Source organism: Pseudophryne corroboree (assembly GCF_028390025.1).
Source record: "Pseudophryne corroboree isolate aPseCor3 chromosome 3 unlocalized genomic scaffold, aPseCor3.hap2 SUPER_3_unloc_3, whole genome shotgun sequence".
Lineage (NCBI taxonomy): Eukaryota > Metazoa > Chordata > Amphibia > Anura > Myobatrachidae > Pseudophryne > Pseudophryne corroboree.
In genome coordinates this window covers 1,255,001-1,279,372 of record NW_026967519.1, presented here as the reverse complement: position 1 = coordinate 1,279,372, position 24,372 = coordinate 1,255,001, and the positions used below count along the sequence as shown (strand labels likewise).

The 24,372-nt window shown below is 46.0% G+C and overlaps 1 protein-coding gene across 8 annotated transcripts in view; it reads left to right on the top strand.

Moving 5' to 3' along the window:
- Positions 1 to 15,868, top strand: part of LOC134983950 (gastrula zinc finger protein XlCGF57.1-like) — a 340,397-nt gene extending 324,529 nt beyond the window's left edge. For 7 of the 8 annotated variants that reach the window (XM_063949570.1, XM_063949568.1, XM_063949571.1 and 4 more), the window contains one exon: positions 13,975 to 15,868. In XM_063949570.1, coding sequence (XP_063805640.1) covers positions 13,975 to 15,215 — 1,241 coding nt within the window. In that variant the 3' untranslated portion in view covers positions 15,216 to 15,868. The remainder of the gene's footprint in view (positions 1 to 13,974) is intronic. The other variant, XM_063949572.1, reaches the window with a different exon arrangement.
- Positions 15,869 to 24,372: the final 8,504 nt, after the last annotated feature.

The window sequence follows — 24,372 nt, the reverse complement described above, 5'->3', positions numbered from 1 at the left end:
CAATCCACTAATATTTCAGATAATTTGCCTGATAGGATGGGGAATATACTGATCCATCAGACACTGATACAGTTGCTTCTGACGAGGAACCTAAACTCTGGTTGATGTTCCTGACCTAGTGGAGGCTATTAAGCTGATTCTACAAATTGATGATGAGGTAGATCCCACCTCTAAGAAACCTGATAAGTTCAAACATCAGAAGGTTACTAAAGTAGTCTTACTACATTTTGACCTTTTAATCGACATACGTCAGGAATCATGGTTTTCTCCAGGAAATACATTTTCCCTGTCTAAGAAGATGCTAGCTCGTTATCCTATCCCTGCGGAGTTGAGTAACAAGTGGGAAAATCCACCGCCGGTGGACTCTCATGTCGCCCGTCTCGTGGTGTCATCTACTCAGCCTCTCACCACTGTCACCTCACTGAAGGAACTGACGGATAAGTGTGTGGAGGGATGCCTGAAGTCTATTTACTCCCTTACCAGTGCTATACATAGACCCACTATAGCAGTCTCCTGGGCTGCAAAAGGAATTGAAGCATGGGTTTAGGCATTAGAGGACAAGCTGCCTCAGGATATTTCTGATACTGCCAAACAATATCTGTCACGTATTACCACCGCCTCCCACTATATTCAAGAGGCGTCCTCTGAGGCAGGTGTCATGGCAGCCAAGGCGTCTACTACGTCCATACTGGCTTGCCAAATTCTGTGGTTGAGGTCCTGGAAGGTGGACCTAGACTCCAAAAAGACCTTGGAGGTGCTCCCTTTTAAGGGAGACATCCTATTTGGGGAGGATCTGAATAAGTTTGTAACTGACTTGTCGACTGCTAAGACCGCGTTTCTCCCAAATACTAATCCTTCTGCTCCGAAGGCAAAGAGTACCACTTTTCGTTCCATTCGACCTCCAGGGAAAAGAAAGGGTCAGGCATACCTGAGACAGGCTTGTGCTTCCAAAACCACTAAGCCCAAACCTAAACAATCCCTCCTCATTCAGGGCCCTTGTGTCTACCCTGACCTTGCCAGGCTGGCTTCGACGGCTTGGCTCTTGAAGCTTCAATCCTGAGGGCCAAAGGATTTTCCAAGGCGGTTATCCAAACTGTGTTGCAGGCCTGCAGCACGGATTTATTACAGGGTCTGAAATTCTTACTTCACCTGGTGTGCTGCTAAGAATTATGATGCATGCAAATCCAGAGCTGCCAGACTTTTGGCTTTTCTGCAACAAGGCCTAGACTTAGGCCTATGTCTGGACTCCCTCAAGGTTCATATATCTGCCATGTCGGTGTGGTTTCAGAGGAAAATTGAGCCTATTCTTGACATTCATACTTTCAGGGTGTTTTATGGATTAAGCCTCACTATGTCCTTCCTGTGGCTCCATGGGATCTCTGTTGTCTTGAATGCCCTATAAGAGGCTCCATTTGAACCTCTTGAGTCTGTAGGCGTTAAATGCCTTACGCTTAGGGTCATGTTTCTGCTGGCTTTTGCCTCTGCTAGGAGGGTGTCGGACTTAGGCGCTTTGTCCTGTCGTCCACCCTTTTTGATTTTTTTTACCGTGACCAGGCAGTTCTTGGAACTCACCCAGGTTATCTACCTAAGGTGGTGTCATCTTTCCAACTTAACCAAGAGCTCGTGGTTACAGCTTTTATCTCTTCTGGTTTGTCCTCCAATGAGCGGTCTTTGGATGTGGTACGGGATTTCTGTATTTACGTGGAGAGGACTGCCTCTATCAGGAGGTCAGATACCCTTTTTAGTTTTCACAAATGTGGCTGGCCTGCGAATAAGCAAACTTTGGCCAGATGGATTAGAATGGTGATTGCACAAGCCTATGCGCAGGCTGGCCTTCCAGCTCCTGCTCGGTCTGTCGGACCTTCTTGGGCGGCCGCCGATGTGCGTCCACTGAACAATTGTGCAAGGCGGCTGTGTGGTCCTCAGTGAACATGTTCATTAGGTTCTATGCCTTTGATACTTTCGCCTCCCAGGATGCTTCCTTTGGAAGCCGGGTTCTTGTGTCCGCTACTGTGCATCCCTTCCTATGAGGGACTGCTTTATGACATCCCTGATTTATTCCCTGTGGAACACAGTGTACCCTGCTGCAGAAAAGGAGATTTATGGTAGACTTACCATAGCTAAATCTTTCTATGAGGTACACTGGGTTCCACAGGGCACCCACCCTAACGTACTTAGCTTCTTTGGGTTTGTATGGCATTAGCCGCTGGTCCCTTCTCCTGTCGTGAGAATGTAGTTCTATGTGACTAACATCTGCCGTCTCTTTTACCTGCTACTGCACTGGACTGGTTAACGAAACTGAGCTCCAGTGCCCAGAGGCGGGGTTATAGAGGAGGCGGTGCAGCCTGGGAACAGTCAAAGCTTTAGCCTCTTGGTGCCTCGGATCACGATCCAACTCGACACCCCGATGTATTCCCTGTGGAACCAAGTGTATTTCACAAAAAGATTTAACTATGGTAAGTCGACTATAAATCTCTTTTTTAAAAGGATATAAGTGCATGAAGCAGTTTCCTCCTTCCTGTCACACACATAGTTTGGTGTCATTTAAACTGCTTTACCACCTGGCAGTTTACACTATGCCTTTGATACATTTATCACATAGCTTCAAAATACGGTTTGTAGTTGATTTCTCAAACAAATGTTCCTCATCCTTTTCCTGCATATGCTATGCGGGATTTGTATATCAATCAAACCAGCTACATAAATAAATACAGGTTCCAAACACATACCAAGCCATGCCACTTTACATATGGAATAAGGAACCATCCCCCCCCCCCCCCTCCTGTGATTAACGCCTTTGTCTAAGGAACTCTCACTCCCAGCATTTACCTGCCGGGCACTGTCCAACATCAAAAAGGTTTTGTCATTCACCCGATCTGCTAGGAGAGGGCAATTAGCATCCCATTTCCTAGTCACAGAGGGTAGGGGACCCTTATTCAGTCATATATAGTAAGTGCATTTTTCCCTTTTAAAATATGTGACCACATCTTAAATATAAATACATTTAAACATGCAATCCTAGAACTGTGCATAGAGCACTTCATATGCATTGTTAAAACACCTCATTAAACATATTTTTAAACAGTCCGCTCCTGGCGCCGTAAGTACATTTAACCGTGGCACCAATTGCCTGTTTTCCTTAAAATGGCGGCGGGCGCTTAAGGGTTAACCCCTTACGTGCCGTGGCAGCCGTTAACCATGTGGCCGCCAGGGTCTGCGGCCACACTCATCTCCATTTTAAGAATCATGACGCTGTCTTGTGATTTGCCTGTCTTCATGGTCCTCAAGTAAGATAATCAACGGGTTATGTTATATCCAGACTGTGCTCTCAATTCCTGCAAATCAAGAAGAAACTCTGCGATATGCTGATTCAATATTCCATGCTCTTCCATGCTTGCCTTTGTGTGTGGTGATGCGTCCATTAATTTCTTCAGTAATCCACAAAATGCTGTAAAACACCTTACCTGTCCCCCGTGCTCTGGTTGCAGTCCGGGAAATCACCATGGGTCCCTGCTATCTGTAGCTCCTGGCTCCCCTTCAAAAGTTCCCTGCTGTGGCTAGAGTTGCGACGGGGGTGATGGAGCAGCAGCACTGGCGTCCAGAGGACTGCCTACCGCTGTTTGCCCATAAATAATAGAAAACAGAGACAAAAAGCTTGGGCTGCTTAAAAGCAGCCCCACTGTTATAATGGTGAACCAGCTCCTGCTGGCACCAAACAAAAAATAATTTTTACAGGTGACTGGAACTGCAATGGGCACCAATTTTGCCCCCAGCTATGCCTATCTGTTTATGACGTATTTGGAATACCATAAGATCTGGAATGGTGATCAGTTAGGGGTCAAACCTGGTGTCATGTCAAAGCATGAAAAAGTTAACGATGTTGAAAGCCAAAGTTTATTGCTTGGTGATAGAAACAAGGGAGTTCCAATGGTCCTTTGGAAGTAATTATTCTCAACATAAAGTCAGTCAGCATTGGAAAAAAAAATGATCCAGTGATTGGGAAATATATTCCAGAGTAACCATCATTTATTTATAGAAAGGCCCCTACACTTAAAGATAAGCTCATTAAAAGCTCCATTGAAACTACTTAAAGACCTAGCAGTAGAAGCCAGGGTTTCCACAGATGTGGTTTGTGTACAATGTGCAGCATGATTAAAGGGGCTAGTAAAATAAAGGAATATAAGGTAGGCGGTATTACTTATGTCATCAAAGATTTTTTTTGCCTACAACTCTAAAAATATTATTTATGGTCTAGAGTGTAGGTGTGGCTTGGTTTATTAGGAAAGACAAGTAGGAACCTAAAACCTGCTTAGCGTAACATATGTACAACATTAAAAAGGGTTTAGAAATCCATACAGTGTCGGCACATTATAAATTAAAACCTCATTCTGACCCCTGTCATTTGAAAGCTTTCTGGGGTATTCAGGCTATTCACCCCTCATGGAGAAGTAAAGATGTAGAAGTTAGGTTGTCAAAAGCCAAAATAAGGTGGATACATAAATTGAAAACTGTAACTCCAAATGGCCTGAATGCTGACTTTGAAATGAAATGGTTCTTATGATGTTTTTATCTATTTTATCTGGTTTCTGCTTCTTATGATATTTATATAATCTATTAGTATTTACAGTAGGCTGATTACAGGTGAAGTTTAATTAATTAGCCTAGCTTCTGGCTGACAACTGATTGGGGCAAAACCTGAACTGGACCCTTCAGTCCTGCTGCTTTTGCGTTGCTAAATCTGGGATATCTGGACATTCCACATTAACTTCATGTGGAATTATGCTGTCCCTGCCACAATTACTAATTCGAATGATACATTTTTCAATAAATTTAGCAAAATGAGGTTTTTCGCATAATCTTGGCCAATTTGACGGGTTTACCTACCACTTCTCAGTAACCTCATAGTTGGGTACGTCCCTAACATTCTAAGGCTTCAAGTCTAGGTTGTGGGACAGCCCTAAAAAAGGTAAGACCTAAAAGTTTATATAATATATCAGTTGTGGGGTGAGTTTTGATGCGTGGGTCCCCCTGAATTGCTTTGACTGGGCTGTTCCAGCGCATCACAATATAATACTTTAGCACTGTATTGCACTTTTATTGGTAGTTTTTTATATATGTAATACATTTTACACATTTATTTTTCAACCCTGTAACACTAACACATGCAGTATCTGCTCTTATCTGTCAATTTTCTCACACACTTAACTTTCCTCACTACTGTGATGCCTTGGGCGTAGTTCTGGCTGGGCTGTATTTGGGGGTGTCCCACACCGTAGTTTTGAACCCTTAGAATGTTATGAACTTACCCAACTATGAGGTTACTGTGAAGTGGTGGCTAAGCATGTAATTTTTTTTTTTTTTTTAAATAAATTCTATATTTTGAAAAATACCATTTTCAAAACATTCAAAGAAGAATAGGAAGTGATACTACCATAGTATCAGAAAAATGGTATACAGTAAAATAAGGTAACTAACATTTTCGTTGCCTTATCTATTGCGTTTCAACAAAATAAATTTTAAATATATACTAGCAACCAATAGTCTATATACCCAAGGAAGTGGTATAATCAGCATTGAGAAATCATCAAATGTTTCGGGGAAATGAAAGACAAGACGAAGGGAAACACAAAGGCAGGGATAAGGAAGCTAAGGGAGTAAGAGATAGGTCCCAAGTAAGAGGAACATATGGTTAAGTAAGAGGTTAGTCTTTTCAAGTAAGTGGCAAGTACCTATGTTTGATTTGGGGTTACAAGAGCAACAAAATTTGGTGTAGATTTAAATTCTATCCAGCTTAACCAAGTGGCCAAATAGTCCAATTGTTTCTATAAGGCTGTATAAAAAGTGTATTCCATATCCATGTAGAAATCTATTCTCTGGCACCATTCCCAAATTGTTGATGGGTCTAAAGATTGCCAATGCACTAAAACAACAGCTCTTGCTGCATTGTTTAGATGTTTAAGAAGGGACTTTTATACCCCAGCTATAGGGATGTTAGAATGTGAAGGAGCCAGAAGTCCGGCCCAGTCGGAACCTGATATCCCACAATGTTAGAGGAGATCTCAATAACTATAGACCAAAGGGGAATGATTAGGGGGCAATACCACCATATGTGAATCAGGGTACCACTCTCCATACCACATTGCCAATGCATAGGAGATACAGAAGGGAAAAACTTGTGTAAGAGGGTAGGGCAAATGTACCATCATAGAGTCAATAACATTGAGTTTCAATGACCTAAAGACTCGTGGAACATTGTGCAGTAATTTGACAGTTTTTTTCCTAGTCAATAGTAATCCCTCAATGTGCAAAGTCCGTGTCCCATGCGTTGAAGGAGAGTCTGTTAGAAAAATGACCATGTATCCGAAAATGATAGATTCACGAAATTTTATGTGTAGGGTCCGTGAGTTGAGAACACATTTTTTTTGTAAGGCATGACATCCCTATTAAACCTAGATATTACTCCTTAAGAGGAAATATAGTGGCGTATCTGGAGATAAAACCAATAGCCTTTTGTTAAGGTATCAGCAGCAAATCTCTGAGAAGGATTTAATTGTCCCATTTGTGATTAAATTAGATATTCTAGTTATACCTGCCCTCTTCAAGTGGAATCTGTTCTTCCCGAGGTGCCCAGGGGGAAAAGTGGATTATCTAAGAAGGATATAAGTGGAGATAGTTCTGAGGAAATTCCCTGTTTAAGACGTAGGCTCTACCAAAGCGCAAGAGAAGGGCCTACGTTCGGGTGTGTCGAGCTTCTCAGTTTTGAAAGCCATGAAATAGCTGGTAAGTTTAGGTTTGTGGAGAACGTCTCCAGGCCTACCCATTATTTCCTCAGTAACACCAGGCGGGACCAGTCCAGAATCCTATATAAGACTCAGGCATGATAATATGCAGTGAGCATAGGTAGTTGCTGTCCTCCTTGGGTTTTCCGCCAGAATAAGTCACAATGTTTGAAGCTAGGCTTCCGACCACCCCATACAAAATGACTAATGGCTTTATGGGTGTCTGATGGGAAGTGGGGTGGAAGTTTTAAAGGGATTGTCTGGAATAGATATAGTAACCTTGGGAGTATGTTAATTTCTCTGACGTCCTAGTGGATGCTGGGAACTCCGTAAGGACCATGGGGAATAGCGGCTCCGCAGGAGACTGGGCACAAAAGTAAAGCTTTAGGACTACCTGGTGTGCACTGGCTCCTCCCCCTATGACCCTCCTCCAAGCCTCAGTTAGATTTTTGTGCCCGGCCGAGAAGGGTGCACACTAGGGGCTCTCCTGAGCTTCTTAGTGAAAGTTTAGTTTTAGGTTTTTTATTTTCAGTGAGACCTGCTGGCAACAGGCTCACTGCATCGAGGGACTAAGGGGAGAAGAAGCGAACTCACCTGCGTGCAGAGTGGATTGGGCTTCTTAGGCTACTGGACACCATTAGCTCCAGAGGGACCGAACACAGGCCCAGCCTCGGAGTCCGGTCCCAGAGCCGCGCCGCCGGCCCCCTTACAGAGCCAGAAGCAAGAAGAGGTCCGGAAAATCGGCGGCAGAAGACATCCTGTCTTCACCAAGGTAGCGCACAGCACTGCAGCTGTGCGCCATTGCTCCTCAGCACACTTCACACTTCGGTCACTGAGGGTGCAGGGCGCTAGGGGGGGGCGCCCTGAGCAGCAATAAAAACACCTTGGCTGGCGAAAATACATCACATATAGCCCCCAGGGCTATATGGATGAATTTTAACCCCTGCCAGAATCCATAAAAAAGCAGGAGAAAAGTCTGCGAAAAAGGGGCGGAGCCTATCTCCTCAGCACACTGACGCCATTTTCTCTCACAGCTCCGTTGGAGGGAAGCTCCCTGGCTCTCCCCTGCAGTTACTACACTACAGAAAGGGGTTAAAAAAGAGAGGGGGGGGCACTAATTAGGCGCAGTATAACAATACAGCAGCTATAAGGGGAAAAACACTTATATAAGGTTATCCCCGTATATATATAGCGCTCTGGTGTGTGCTGGCATACTCTCCCTCTGTCTCCCCAAAGGGCTAGTGGGGTCCTGTCCTCTATCAGAGCATTCCCTGTGTGTGTGCTGTGTGTCGGTACGTCGTGTCGACATGTATGAGGAGGAAAATGATGTGGAGGCGGAGAAATTGCCTGTAACAGAGATGTCACCCCCTAGGGAGTCGACACCTGAGTGGATGAGCTTATGGAAGGAATATGTGACAGTGTCAGCTCTTTACAAAAGATTGATGACATGAGACAGCCGGCGACTCAGCCTGTGCCTGTCCAGGGGTCTCAAAAGCCATCAGGGGCTCTAAAACGCCCGTTACCGCAGATGGCAGATACAGACGCCGACACGGATACTGACTCCAGTGTCGACGATTAAGAGACGAATGTGACTTCCAGTAGGGCCACACGTTACATGATTGAGGCTATGGAAAATGTTTTTACACATTTCTGATAATACCAGTACCACTAAAAAGGGTATTATGTTGGGTGAGAAAAAACTGCCTCTAGTTTTTCCTGCATCTAAGGAATTAAATGAAGTGTGTGATGATGCGTGGGTTTCCCCCGATAAAAACTGTTAATTCCTAAAAAGTTATTAGCATCATACCCCTTCCCGCCAGAGGGTAGGGCACGTTGGGAAACACCCCCTAGGGTGAATAAAGCGCTCACACGCTTGTCTAAACAGGTGGCACTACCGTCCTCGGATACGGCCGCCCTTAAGGAACCTGCTGACAGAAAGCAGTAAAATGTATATACACTCTCACGGGTGTGATACTGCGACCAGCAATCGCCTCAGCCTGGATGTGCAGTGCTGGGGTGGCTTGGTCGGATTCCCTGACTGACAATATTGATACCCTAGATAGGGACAGTATATTACTGACTATAGAGCAATTAAAAGATGCATTTCTATATATGCGTGATGCACAGAGGGATATTTGCCGACTGGCATCAAGAGTAAGTGCGCTGTCCATTTCTGCCAGAAGAGGGTTATGGACAAGACAGTGGTCAGGTGATGCTGATTCCAAAAGGCATATGGAAGTATCGCCTTATAAAAGGGAGGAGTTATTTGGGGTAGGTCTAACAGACCTGGTGGCCACGGCAACGGCTGGGAAATCCACATTTTTACCCCAGGTAGCCTCTCAACATAAGAAGACGCCGTATTATCAGGCGCAGTCCTTTGGGCCCCATAAGGGCAAGCGGGCAAAAGGCTCCTCATTTCTGCCCCGTGGCAGAGGGAGAGGAAAAAGGCTGCAGCAAACAGCCAGTTCCCAGGAACAGAAGCCCTCTCCCGTTTTCTGCCAAGTCCTCAGCATGACGCTGGGGCTTTACAAGCGGACTCAGGCACGGTGGGGGCCCGTCTCAAAAATTTCAGCGTGCAGTGGGCTCACTCACAGATGGACCCCTGGATTCTTCAGGTGGTATCTCAGGGGTACAAATTGGAATTCGAGACGTCTCCCCTTCGCCGTTTCCTAAAGTCTGCTTTACCGACGTCTCCCTCCGACAGGGAGGTGGTATGGGAAGCCATTCACAAGCTGTATTCCCAGCAGGTGATAATCAAGGTACCCCTCCTACAACAGGGAAAGGGGTATTATTCCACGCTGTTTGTGGTACCGAAGCCGGACGGCTCGGTGAGACCTAATTTAAATCTGAAATCCTTGAACACTTACATACAAAGGTTCAAATTCAAGATGGAGTCACTCAGAGCGGTGATTGCAAACCTGGAAGAAGGGGATTATATGGTGTCTCTGGACATCAAGGATGCTTATCTCCATGTCCCAATTTACCCTTCTCACCAAGGGTACCTCAGGTTTGTGGTACAGAACTGTCACTATCAGTTTCAGACGCTGCCGTTTGGTTTGTCCACGGCACCCCGGGTCTTTACCAAAGTAATGGCCGAAATGATGATACTCCTTCGAAGGAAGGGAGTTTTAATTATCCCTTACTTGGACGATCTCCAGATAAGGGCAAGATCCAGGGAACAGTTGGTAGTCGGGGTAGCACTATCTCAAGTAGTGTTGCGGCAGCACGGTTGGATTCTTAATATTCCAAAATCGCAGCTGATCCCGACGACACGTCTTCTATTCCTAAGGATTATCCTGGACACAGTCCAGAAAAAGGCGTTTCTCCAGGAGGAGAAAGCCAGGGAGTTATCCGAACTAGTCAGAAACCTCCTAAAACCAGGCCAAGTGTCAGTGCATCAGTGCACAAGGGTCCTGGGAAAAATGGTGGCTTCCTACGAAGCAATTCCATTCGGCAGATTCCACGCAAGAACTTTCCAATGGGACCTGCTGGAAAAATGGTCCGGAACGCATCTTCAGATGCATCAGCGGATAACCCTGTCACCAAAGACAAGGGTGTCTCTTCTGTGGTGGTTGCAGAGTGCTCATCTTCTAGAGGGCGCAGATTCGGCATTCAGGACTGGGTCCTGGTGACCACGGATGCCAGCCTGCGAGGCTGGGGAGCAGTCACACAGGGAAGAAATTTCCAGGACTTGTGGTCAAGCCTGGAGACATCACTTCACATAAATATCTTGGAACTAAGGGCCATTTACAATGCCCTAAGCCAAGCAAGACCTCTGCTTTAAGGTCAGCCGGTGCTGATCCAGTCGAACAACATCACGGCAGTCGCCCACGTAGACAGACAGGGCGGCACAAGAAGCAGGAGGGCAATGGCAGAAGCTGCAAGGATTTTTCGCTGGGCGGAAAATCATGTGATAGCATTGTCAGCAGTGTTCATTCCGGGAGTGAACAACTGGGAAACAGACTTCCTCAGCAGAAGTCTTCCACATGATTGTGAACCGTTGGGAAAAACCAAAGGTGGACATGATGGCGTCCCGCCTAAACAAAAAATTGGACAGGTATTGCGCCAGGTCAAGGGACCCTCAGGCAATAGCTGTTGACGCTCTGGTAACACCGTGGGTGTACCAGTCAGTGTATGTGTTCCCTCCTCTTCCTCTCTTACCAAAAGTACTGAGAATTATAAGACGGAGGGGAGTAAGAACTATACTCGTGGCTCCGGATTGGCCAAGAAGGACTTGGTACCCGGAACTTCAAGAGATGCTCACGGAGGACCCGTGGCCTCTACCTCAAAGAAGGGACTTGCTCCATCAAGGACCCTGTCTATTCCAAGACTTACCGCGGCTGCGTTTGACGGCGGGGCGGTTGAACGCCGGATCCTGAATGAAAAAGGCATTCCGGATGAAGTCATCCCTACCCTGATCAAAGCCAGGAAGGATGTACCGCAAAGCATTATCACCGCATTTGGCGAAAATATGTTGCGTGGTGCGAGGCCAGTAAGGCCCCGATGGAGGAATTTCAACTAGGTCGATTCCTGCATTTCCTGCAAACAGGAGTGTCTATGGGCCTAAAATTGGGGTCCATCAAGGTTCAAATTTCGGCCCTGTCAATTTTCTTCCAGAAAGAAGTAGCTTCAGTTCCTGAAGTTCAGACGTTTGTAAAAGGGGTACTGCTTATACAGCCTCCTTTTTGTGCCTCCAGTGGCACCTTGGGATCTCAATGTAGTTTTGGGGTTCCTAAAGTCACAATGGTTTGAACCACTTGAATCTGTGGAGTTAAAATATCTCACATGGAAAGTGGTCATGCTGTTGGCCCTGGCCTCGGCCAGGCGCGTGTCAGAATTGGCGGCTTTATCTTGTAAAAGCCCTTATCTGATCTTCCATTCAGACTGGGCGGAATTGAGGACTCGTCCTCATTTTCTCCCTAAGGTGGTTTCAGCGTTTCATCTGAACCAACCTATTGTGGTACCTGCGGCTACTAGTGACTTGGAGGACTCCAAGTTGTTGGACACAGTCAGGGCCCTGAAAATATATGTTTCCAGGACGGCTGGAGTCAGAAAATCTGACTCGCTGTTTATCCTGTATGCACCAAACAAGTTGGGTGCTCCTGCTTCTAAGCAGACTATTGCTCGTTGGATTTGTAATACAATTCAGCTTACACATTCTGTGGCAGGCCTGCCACAGCCAAAATCTGTAAAAGCCCATTCCACAAGGAAGGTGGGCTCATCTTGGGCGGCTGCCCGAGGGGTCTCGGCTTTACAACTTTGCCGAGCAGCTACTTGGTCAGGGGCAAACACGTTTGCAAAATTCTACAAATTTGATACCCTGGCTGAGGAGGACCTGGAGTTCTCTCATTCGGTGCTGCAGAGTCATCCGCACTCTCCCGCCCGTTTGGGAGCTTTGGTATAATCCCCATGGTCCTTACGGAGTTCCCAGCATCCACTAGGACGTCAGAGAAAATAAGAATTTACTTACCGATAATTCTATTTCTCGTAGTCCGTAGTGGATGCTGGGCGCCCATCCCAAGTGCGGATTGTCTGCAATACTTGTACAAAGTTATTGTTAACTAAATCGGGTTATTGTTGTTGTGAGCCATCTATCCAGAGGCTCCTCTGTTATCATGCTGTTAACTGTGTTCAGATCACAGGTTGTACGGTGTGGCTGGTATGAGTCTTACCCGGGATTCATAAATCCTTCCTTATTGTGTACGCTCGTCCGGGCACAGTATCCTAACTGAGGCTTGGAGGAGGGTCATAGGGGGAGGAGCCAGTGCACACCAGGTAGTCCTAAAGCTTTACTTTTGTGCCCAGTCTCCTGCGGAGCCGCTATTCCCCATGGTCCTTACTGAGTTCCCAGCATCCACTACGGACTACGAGAAATAGAATTATCGGTAAGTAAATTCTTATTTTTTACTATATTCATACGTCCTGGCCAGGAGAACTTCTGTGTGAGCCATTGTGCCATCTCTTGTCGCAACTTCCGTAGAAGAGGTAAATGATTAATGGTAACTGTCTTACGAAGAGAGGAGGGAATTAGTATGCCCAAGTACAATATATGTGAAGGGTGCCATGTGAATGGAAACGACGCCGTCAGGGTTGAGACCGTGTCTCTAGGAACAGTGATGGTCAGAGCCATAGACTTCGAGAAATTAATTTTAAAATTAAACAATCTACCAAAGCGCGTGAATTCATCCATGAGGCTGGGTAGAGAGATAACTGGGTTACTTATGACCGCTAGTAAATCGTCTGTGAAAAGGGCTAGCCGATGATTCGTAGTGTCATCCTGCAGGCAGGTAATATTGGGGGTACTTCTAATTGCCCTCGCCAAGACTTCCATACATGACAAGAAAACTAGAGGGGAAAGTTGACAGCCCTGGCGAGTACCATTCGATATTGTAATAGTTTCAGAAAGTGTCCCGTTTACTCCGACCTGAGCCGATGGAGCCCGATGTAATGAAATAATTTTTTTGTAGAAATATTTCACCCATGCCCAATTGCCTCAAGACCGCCACCAAGAAAGCCCAGTCCACCCAATCAAAGGTCTTCTTCTGCATCAGTGGAGAGAAGCATCAGTGGAGCCTTTATTGATTGGTCATGAGCTATCAAGTCAAATATTTTAATGGTGTTTATCTCTCGCCTCTCTTCCTGGGACATAACTGACCTGATTGGGGTGGATAACACTCGATAATAATAGTCCAAGGCGGTTAGCCATGAGTTTTGCGTATTACATTCAATAAGGAGATTGGTCTATAGCTTGATGGAAGAGACGGATCTTTGCCCTCTTTCGGAATGACAGCGATATGAACTCCAAGGGATTGGTCAGAAAAAGAGATCCTCTGAGAAACCACATTACAAGCTTTGAGCAGAAGAGGGAGAAGCTTGTCCTGGAAGGCCTTGTAATAAGATATGGGGAAGCCATCAGGGCCCGGGGAAGCCCATCATTTTGGCCAAGATTATGCAAAAAAGCTCATATTGCAAAATGTATTATTCGAATTAGTAATGTTTGAATAGTGTACCTGTTCTCTTTTGTGTGTGGAACTACAGGTCTCAGCAAGGTAGCACCTCTCATTACTTGCAGTTCCAGTGTGCAGTCTAAGGCCCCTTCCCTATATCTTCACATTACTGATTGGATGTTAACTTAGGAGTACTTCTGTGTATTGTTTATTGTAAATACTATACATTTTTGTTTTTTTATTCCCAGCAGATGGGCACAATAGCGGGAATCTCTCGGAGGAACATCTCATTTTATCTCCAGCGTGTGAAATAGACATCACTCGAGAATCTCCAGAAAAAAAACCCATTACCCCAAATATACAGCCAGTGCCTCAAAGTGCAGATCTATCATCTGATCCCACTATGCATGAGGAGTGTTCCCCTTATATCTCAGACAATGTACCACATAGTGGAGCTCATAGAGGTTCTATAGGAAAGAAATGCCTTGCACAGAATACAAAGTATATTACACACCAGCCAGATCACCAAGGTGAGAAGCCCTTTTCATGTTCTGAATGTGGGAAATGTTTTGCACATAGATCACGTCTGGACAGACATCAGAGAATTCATACAGGTGAGAAGCCCTTTTCATGTTCTGTGTGTGGGAAAGGTTTTGCACAGAAAGCCTCGCTGGATACACATCAAAGGAGTCACACTGGTGAGAAGCCCTTTCCATGTTCTGAATGTGGGAAACGTTTTACAGATAAATCAGGTCTGGTTTTACATCAGAGAAGTCACACTGGTGAGAAGCCCTTTTCATGTTCTGAGTGTGGGAAGAGTTTTGCACATAAATACAGTCTGGTTATACATCAGAGAGGTCACACGGGTGAGAGGCCATTTCCATGTTCTGTGTGTGGGAAAGGTTTTACACAGAAATCCTCGCTGGATACACATCAAAGGAGTCACACGGGTGAGAAGCCCTTTCCATGTTCTGAGTGTGGGAAACGTTTTGTAGATAGATCAGGTCTGGTTACACATCAGAGATGTCACACGGGTGAGAAGCCCTTTTCATGTTCTGCGTGTGGGAAACGTTTTGCAGATAAATCAGGTCTGGTTACACATGAGAAAAGTCACACAGGTGAGAAGTCCTTTGCATGTTCTGTATGTGGGAAATGTTTTGTACGGAAATCAGCACTGGTTGTACATCAGAGGTGTCACACGGGTGAGAAGCCCTATTCATGTTCTGAGTGTGGGAAACGTTTTGCGGATAAATCAGGTCAGATTATACATCAGAGAAGTCACACAGGTGAGAAGTCCTTTTCATGTTCTGTATGTGGGAAATGTTTTGTACGTAAATCAGTTCTGGTTGTACATCAGAGGTGTCACACGGGTGAGAAGCCCTTTTCATGTTCTGTATGTGGGAAATGTTTTGTACGTAAATCAGTTCTGGTTGTACATCAGAGGTGTCACATGGGTGAGAAGCCCTTTTCATGTTCTGGAAAGACTTGAAAAAGTCCCAGTGCATTGTGGGATGAAACGCGTTGACCGACCATACCACGGTATTCCCAAGTCAGATCTTCGCTGCAGCGGTACTACCAGCCACAGCGCGGCTAAGACATGCAGAGACCACTGCCGTTTGGGGAATACCTTCATACCCGGACATCAGCTCCCGCAGTGGTGAGTGCATCACCATCGGGAAAGACAACTGAGCGGGCAACCCACAGCTGGACTAATCGTAGGCACAAGAAGGGGTAACTACATTACTATAAAACAACACTTGAAAGGTGTATAAAGCAGGGGGTGCTGGAACTGCAGCATATACACCACCCACCCCGCTCCAGGTGCCGTTTATACAAATCTCTCTAATGTCTGGCTACAGATTACATGAAAACGTTGTTATGTTCACTACAGATGAAACAGAACTGCAATTGTCTTTTACTTTGAAGGAATCTAAAGAGTCTCTTGGGAGCTTGTGGAAAAATCTACTATATTGTTACAGAGTATCAGCTCACTAGTAACATAAAGATACAATACAGTCTGTACGTACACTGTGAAAGGAAGGATTTGTGAATATCCTTTTTAATACATTTTTCAATTTATTGATGTTGATGTGGTTTCTATGTAGAGATGTGATGTGTTATTAAAAATTGTTATTAAGTGCGGCTCTCCTACTATTCATTCATTTTCAGAGGACCTTTTGTTGCATAAACTCATAAATGTATCCTCTAAGTGCAGTAATGATCTATTTTCTTTGTATGCTTGCCAATTGGGGGGTTTTAACCAGACCCTCAATTACGTGCAGCTACGGTGGAATATAGCACTCATAAGAGTGTGGCTGTTATCTAAATATTTTTATAAAAATCTACAAGACCGCTGAGAGTGGCAGTCTTGGCCACTATCATTGTTAGTAAATTTAATGTTCTGAGTGTGGGAAATGTTTTGTGTATAAATCAGCTCTGGTCATACATCAGAGATGTCACACGGGTGAGAAGCCCTTTTCGTGTTCTGTATGTGGGAGACGGTTGTGCATTCAGCGCAGCTTTCCATGCAAACAGAAAGGACGCAAGGGTTGGAAGCCATTTATTACTCGAATAGTCTGATCTCTCTTCTGCTTTTGACACTTGACCACTCTCTTCTCATACAAACACTACAATCCCTAGGTCTTCAGGACACAGACCTTTCTTGGTTCTCATCCTACCTATCAATTCACTTCAGTGTCCGTTTCTCTGAATCCGCCTCCTCTCCACTACCTCTACCAGTTGCAGTACAGCAAGACTCACTCTTTGGTCCTCTGCTTAATCTATACCTCATCTCTTGGTAAATTAGTCATCTTTTTGGGATTTCAATATCATCTGTATGCGAATGATTCTCAAGTCTACCTATCCTCCCCAGATTTGTCACCATCACTGTTGGTCCATGTCAATAAATGCCTTTCTGCCGTTTCCTCTTGGATGTCATCTCACCATCTCAAACTTATTATTCTTCAATACAGAATTGATTATGGCGGTTATTCAAGTTTGTTAGCGAGCCCAAAAAGTTAGCAATTGTGCACAACTATGTTCCACTGCAGGTGGGGCAGATGTAACGTGTGCAGAGAGTTCGATTTCGGTGGGTTGTATTGTGTCTGTGCATTTTAAGTACTGGCTGCTTAATTTCTACACTGCAATTTAGGTTTGAACACACCCCACCCAAATCTAACTCTCTCTGCACATGTTACATCTGCCCCACCTGCAGTGCAACATGGTTTTGCCCAATTGCTAACTTTTTTGGTTTGCTAACAAACCTGAATAAAGCCCTATATTTCTGCCGAGCAATTGTAGTTACCAACCTGATATCTCTATCACTGTTGAGAACTCACCTAGGCAATGAGTTTGTGGGGTAGGATTTATTGATATTATCCTGGACTCTGAACTTCCATTTGTTTCCTTACATTCAATATGTCTTAAAATTATGTTACAGGCATCTAAAAAGCATAATCAAAGTATTACCATACCATACACAAGACACTGCAAAACCTCTGATTTATGATCATCTCCCGCATTGATTACTGCAATAATCTTCTTGCTGGTCTTACCAAAAAGAGACTCTCACCACTACAATCCATTCTGAATGCACCTGCGAGGCTACTCTTCCTCGCTAGACATTCATCGTCTGCAGATCCACTCTGTCAGTTCCTCCATTCGTTACCTGTATTCTACCGTACTCAATATAAAATACTTTTACTTGCACACAAAGCTATTAACCAAACTACACCAATATACATCTCCGCTTATATAAAAATTTCTCCCAACCTGATCTATTCACTCTTCACAAGATCTACATCTCTCATTCACACATTATTTGCTCCCATTCATGATTGCAGGACTTTCTTCGAGCTGCACCCAACCTGTATTATGCCCTCCCACACACAAGACTGTCCTCTAGTCTCCAAACCTTCAAGCGTTCCCTGAAAACTCACCTCTTCAGCCAAGCTTATCAAATTCCAGAACCGCCCACATAACCTTCATAAACTTAACTATCTAATTTACACCCCCAGTATACAGTCCACACATATCCTCACTTATTTTCTCTTTCTTTACTTGCCCATCCTCCTGAACCCAAGCCAACATTTCTGTGTGACAATATCATGCAGCCCACAAAGAACCTTTGCAATCTGGTTTAACATTATGCCATAGATAACCGCTATCCTTGTATATCAGTGCCTACTTCCCTATAACTTGTGAGCAGGGCCTTCCTACCTATATGTCATTACCCAGTTTTGTTTTGTTTTATCACTGTTGTTTCCAATTGTAAAGCGCAACGAGATTTGCTGCGCTATATAAGATACTGTTGATATAATAGTACTTTTTTCATGTACAAATACAGCTGAAGGGATCGTTGAGCTATTCCCATTATAACATTTGGGGTAATTCCAAGTTGATCGCAGCAGGAAATTTTTTAGCAGTTGGGCAAAACCATGTGCACTGCAGGGGGGGGGGGGGGGGGGGCAGATATAACGTGCAGAGAGAGTTAGATTTGGGTGGGTTCTTTTGTTTCTGTGCAGGGTAAATACTGGCTGCTTTATTTTTACCAATGTTGTATCTGCACACACACTCTTTTTGTCAAATGATGGTATGAAACATAAGTTCAATGTCAGACCCCTATTATGTTACTGGTAATTACCATTTGCTTCGGGGGTGCAACCAACTACAGCTATACTAGATACATGGCTGCTTTATTTTTACACTGCAATTTAGTTTGCAGATTGAACTCGCCACACCCAAATCTATCTCTCTCTGCACATGTTATATCTGCCCCTCCCTGCAGTGCACATGGGTGGTCATTCCGAGTTGTTCGCTCGCAAGCTGCTTTTAGCAGCTTTGCACACGCTAAGCCGCCGCCTACTGGGAGTGAATCTTAGCTTCTTAAAATTGCTACCGACGGATTCGCAATTTCTCTGACGTCCTAAGTGGATGCTGGGGACTCCGTCAGGACCATGGGGAATAGCGGCTCCGCAGGAGACAGGGCACAAAAGTAAAAGCTTTAGGATCAGGTGGTGTGCACTGGCTCCTCCCCCTATGACCCTCCTCCAAGCCTCAGTTAGGTTTTTGTGCCCGGCCGAGAAGGGTGCAATCTAGGTGGCTCTCCTAAAGAGCTGCTTAGAGTAAAAGTTTTGTTAGGTTTTTTATTTTCAGTGAGTCCTGCTGGCAACAGGCTCACTGCAACGAGGGACTTAGGGGAGAAGAAGTGAACTCACCTGCGTGCAGGATGGATTGGCTTCTTAGGCTACTGGACACTAGCTCCAGAGGGACGATCACAGGTACAGCCTGGATGGGTCACCGGAGCCGCGCCGCCGACCCCCTTGCAGATGCTGAAGAGAGAAGAGGTCCAGAAATCGGCGGCTGAAGACTTCTCAGTCTTCATGAGGTAGCGCACAGCACTGCAGCTGTGCGCCATTGCTCTCAGCACACTTCACACCAACGGTCACTGAGGGTGCAGGGCGCTGGGGGGGGCGCCCTGGGCAGCAATGAAAGTACCTATGCTGGCTAAAAATACATCACATATAGCCCCTGGGGCTATATGGATGTATTTAACCCCTGCCAGGTTGTCAGAAAAACGGGAGAAGAAGCCCGCCGAAAAGGGGGCGGGGCCTATTCTCAGCACACAGCGCCATTTTCCTACACAGCTCCGCTGCTAGGAAGGCTCCCAGGCTCTCCCCTGCACTGCACTACAGAAACAGGGTTAAAACAGAGAGGGGGGGCACTTATTTGGCGATATTATTATATATTAAGATGCTATAAGGGAAAACACTTATTTCTCTAACGTCCTAGTGGATGCTGGGGACTCCGTCAGGACCATGGGGAATAGCGGCTCCGCAGGAGACAGGGCACAAAAGCAAGCTTTTAGGATCACATGGTGTGTACTGGCTCCTCCCCCTATGACCCTCCTCCAAGCCTCAGTTAGGTTTTTGTGCCCGTCCGAGAAGGGTGCAATCTAGGTGGCTCTCTTAAAGAGTTGCTTAGAAAAAGTTTTTAGGTTCTTTATTTTCAGTGAGTCCTGCTGGCAACAGGCTCACTGCATCGAGGGACTTAGGGGAGAGAATTTCAACTCACCTGCGTGCAGGATGGATTGGATTCTTAGGCTACTGGACACCATTAGCTTCAGAGGGAGTCGGAACACAGGTCTCGCCCTGGGGTTCGTCCCGGAGCCGCGCCGCCGACCCCCTTGCAGATGCTGAAGATTGAAGAGGTCCGGAACCAGGCGGCAGAAGACTTTTCAGTCTTCCTCAGGTAGCGCACAGCACTGCAGCTGTGCGCCATTGTCTGTCAGCACACTTCCCACAGCGATCACGGAGGGTGCAGGGCGCGGGGGGGGGCGCCCTGGCAGCAATGTAGAATACCTGTATGGCGAAAAATACATCACATATAGCCCTTGAGGCTATATGGATGTATTTAACCCCTGCCAGACTTCACAATCTCCGGAGAAGAAGCCCGCCGAAAAGGGGGCGGGGCCTATTCTCCTCAGCACACAGCGCCATTTTCCCTCACAGAAAGGCTGAGGGGAAGGCTCCCAGGCTCTCCCCTGCACTGCACTACAGAAACAGGGTTAAAACAGAGAGGGGGGGCACTGATTTGGCGATATACATATATATTAAATGCTATATGGGAGGAACACTTATATAAGGGTTGTCCCTGTATAATTATAGCATTTTGGTGTGTGCTGGCAAACTCTCCCTCTGTCTCCCCAAAGGGCTAGTGGGTCCTGTCCTCTATCAGAGCATTCCCTATGTGTGTGCTGTATGTCGGTACGTGTGTGTCGACATGTATGAGGAAAATGTTGGTGAGGAGGCGGAGCAAATTGCCTGTAATGGTGATGTCACTCTCTAGGGAGTCGACACCGGAATGGATGGCTTACTTATGGAATTACGTGATAATGTCAACACGCTGCAAGTGGGTTGACGACATGAGACGGCCAGCGAACAAATTAGTACCGGTCCAGGCGTCTCAGACACCGTCAGGGGCTTGTAAAAACGCCCATTTACCTCAGTCGGTCGACATAGACCCAGACACGGACACTGATTTCAGTGTCGACGGTGAAGAAACAAACGTATTTTCCTTTAGGGCCACACGTTAAGGGCAATGAAGGAGGTGTTACATATTTCTGATACTCCAAGTACCACAAAGAAGGGTATTATGTGTGAGGTGAAAAAACTACCTGTAGTTTTTCCTGAATCAGATAAATTAAATGAAGTGTGTGATGATGCGTGGGTTTCCCCCGATAAAAAATTATTGGCGGTATACCCTTTCCCGCCAGAAGTTAAGGCGCATTGGGAAACACCCCTCAGGGTGGATAAGGCGCTCACATGCTTATCAGAAAAATATCCTAAAAAGTATACACACACATGCTGGTGTTATACTGTGACCAGCGATCGCCTCAGCCTGGATGTGCAGAGCTGAGGTGGCTTGGTCGGATTCCCTGACTAAAAATATTGATACCCTTGACAGGGACAGTATTTTATTGACTATAGAGCATTTAAAGGATGCATTTCTATATATACGAGATGCGCAGAGGGATATTTGCACTCTGGCATCAAGAGTAAATGCGATGTCCATATCTGCAAGAAGATGTTTATGGACACGACAGTGGTCAGGGGATGCAGATTCCAAACGGCACAAAGATGTATTGCCGTATAAAAGGGGAGGAGTTATTTGGGGTCGGTCCATGGGACCTGGTGGCCACGGCAACTGCTGGAAGATCCACCGTTTTTTACCCTAAGTCACATCTCTGCAGAAAAAGACACCGTCTTTTCAGCCTCAGTCTTTTCGTCCCTATAAGATATCTGCCCAGGGATAGAGGAAAGGGAAGAAGACTGCAGCAGGCAGCCCATTCCCAGTAACAGAAGCCCTCCACCGCTTCTACTAAGTTCTCAGCATGACGCTGGGACCGTACAGGACCCCTGGATCCTACAAGTAGTATCAAAGGGGCACAGATTGGAATGTCGAGGCGTTTCCCCCCTCGCAGGTTCCTGTAGTCTGCTGTACCAATGTCCCCCTCCGACAGGGAGGCAGTATTGAAAACAATTCACAAGCTGTATTCCCAGCAGGTGATAATAAAATTACCCCTCCTACAACAAGGAAAGGGGTATTGTTCCACACTATAGGGTGGTACTGAAGCCAGAAGGCTAGGTGAGACCGATTCTAAATCTGAAAAATTTGAACACTTACAAGGGTTCAAATCCAGATGGAGTCACTCAGAGCAGTGATAGCGAACTGGGAACAAGGGGACTATATGGTGTCCCGGGACATCAGGGATGCTTACCTCCATGTCCCAAAATTTGCTTTTCTCACCAAGGGTACCTCAGGTTCGTGGTACAGAACTGTCACTATCAGTTTCAGACGATGCCGTTGGAGTGTCCAAGGCACCCCGGGTCTTTACCAAGGTAATGACCGAAATGAGGATTCGTCTTCAAAGAAAATGGACGACCTCCTGATAAGAACAAGGTCCAGAGAACAGTTGGAGGTCGGAGTAGCACTATCTCAAGTAGTTCTACGACAGCACGGGTGGATTCTAAATATTCCAAAACCGCAGTTGTTCCGACGACACGTCTGCTGGTCCTAGGGATGATTCTGGACACAGTCCAGGAAAAGGGTGTTTCTCCCAGAGGAGAAAGCCAGGGAGTTATCCGAGCTAATCGGGATCTTCCTAAAACCAGGAAAAGTGTCAGTGCATCATTGCACAAGAGTCCTGGTAAAAAATGGTGGCTTATTACGAAGCGCTTCCATTCGGCAGATTTCACACAAGAACTCTTCAGTGGGATCTGCTGGACAAATGGTCCGGATCGCATCTTCAGATGCATCAGCGGATAACCCTATATCCAAGGACAAGGGTGTCTCTCCTGTGGTGATTACAGAGTGCTCATCTTCTAGAGGGCCGCAGATTCGGCATTCAGGATTGGATGCTGGTATCCACGGAGGCCAGCCTGAGAGGCTGGGGAGCAGTCACACAGGGAAAAAATTTCCAGGGAGTGTGATCAAGTATGGAGAATTCTCTCCACATAAATATACTGGAGCTAAGAGCAAATTTGTAATGCTATAAGCTTAGCAAGGCCTCTGCTTCAAGGTCAGCCGGTATTGATCCAGTGGGATAACATCACGGCAGTCGCCCACGTAAACAGATAGGGCGGCACAAGAAGCAGGAGGGCAGTGGTCAAAACTGCAAGGATTTTTCGCTAGACGGAAAATCATGTGATAGCACTGTCAGCAGTGTTCATTCCGGGAGTGGACGACTGGGAAGCAGACTTCCTCAGCAGGCACGACCTCCACCCGGGAGAGTGGGAACTTCATCGGGAAGTTTTCCGCATGATTGTGAACCGTTGGGAAAGACCAAAGGTGGAAATGATGGCGTCCCGCCCGAACAAAAAACGGGACAGGTATTGCGCCAGGTCACGAGACCTTCAGGCGATAGCTGTGGACGTCCTGGTAACACCGTGGGTGTAACAGTCGGTGTATGTGTTCCCTCTTCTGCTTCTCATAACCAAGGTATTGAGAATTATAAGACGTAGAGGAGTAAGAACTATACTCGTGGCTCCGGATTGGCCAAGAGGGACTTGGTACCCGGAACTTCAAGAGATGCTCACAGAGGACTAATAGCCTCGGGAGCTAAGATGGGATTTGCTTTCAGCAAGAACCATGTCTGTTCCAAGAGGAACCGTGGCATCTGCCTCTAAGAAAGGACCTGCTCCAGCAGGGACCTTGTCTGTTCCAAGACTTACCGCGACTGCGTTTGACGGCATGGCGGTTGAACGCCGGATCCTAAGGGAAAAGGCATTCCGGAAGAGGTCATACCTACCCTGGTCAAAGCCAGGAAGGAGGTGACCGCACAACGTTATCACCACATGTGGTGAAAATATGTTGCGTGGGTGAGGCCAGGAAGGCCCCACGAAAAAATTTCAACTAGGTCGATTTCTGCACTTCCTGAAAACAGGAGTGTCTATGAGCCTCAAATTGGGGTCCATTAAGGTTCAAGTTTCGGCCCTGTAGATTTTCTTCCAGAAAAAATTGGCTTCAATTCCTGGAGTCCAGACGTTTGTCAAGGGAGTATTGCATATACAGCCCCTTGTGTGCCTCCAGTGGCACCGTGGGATCTCAACGTAGTGTTGGGATTCCTCAAATCATATTGGTTTGAACCGATCAAATCTGTGGATTTGAAATATCTCACATGGAAAGGGACCATGTTGTGGCCCTGGCCTCGGCCAGGCGATTGTCAGAATTGGGGGCTTTGTCTTAAAAAAAGCTCATATTTGTTTTTCCATTCGGACAGGGCAGAACTGCGGACTCGTCCCCAGTTTCTTCCTAAGGTGGTGTCAGCGTTTCGCCTGAAACAACATATTGTGGTGCCTGCGGCTACTAGGGACTTGGAGGACTCCAAGTTGCTAGACGTTGTCGGGGCCCTAAAAATAGATATATATATATATATATATATTTCCAGGACGGCTGGAGTCAGAAAGTCTGACTTGCTGTTTATATTGTATGCACCCCAAAAGATGGGTGCTCCTGCTTCTAAGCAGACTATTGCTCGTTGGATTTGTAGTACAATTCAGCTTGCACAGTCTGTGGCAGGCCTGCCACAGCCAAAATCTGTCAATTCCACAAGGAAGGTGGGCTCATCTTGGGCGGATGCCCGAGGG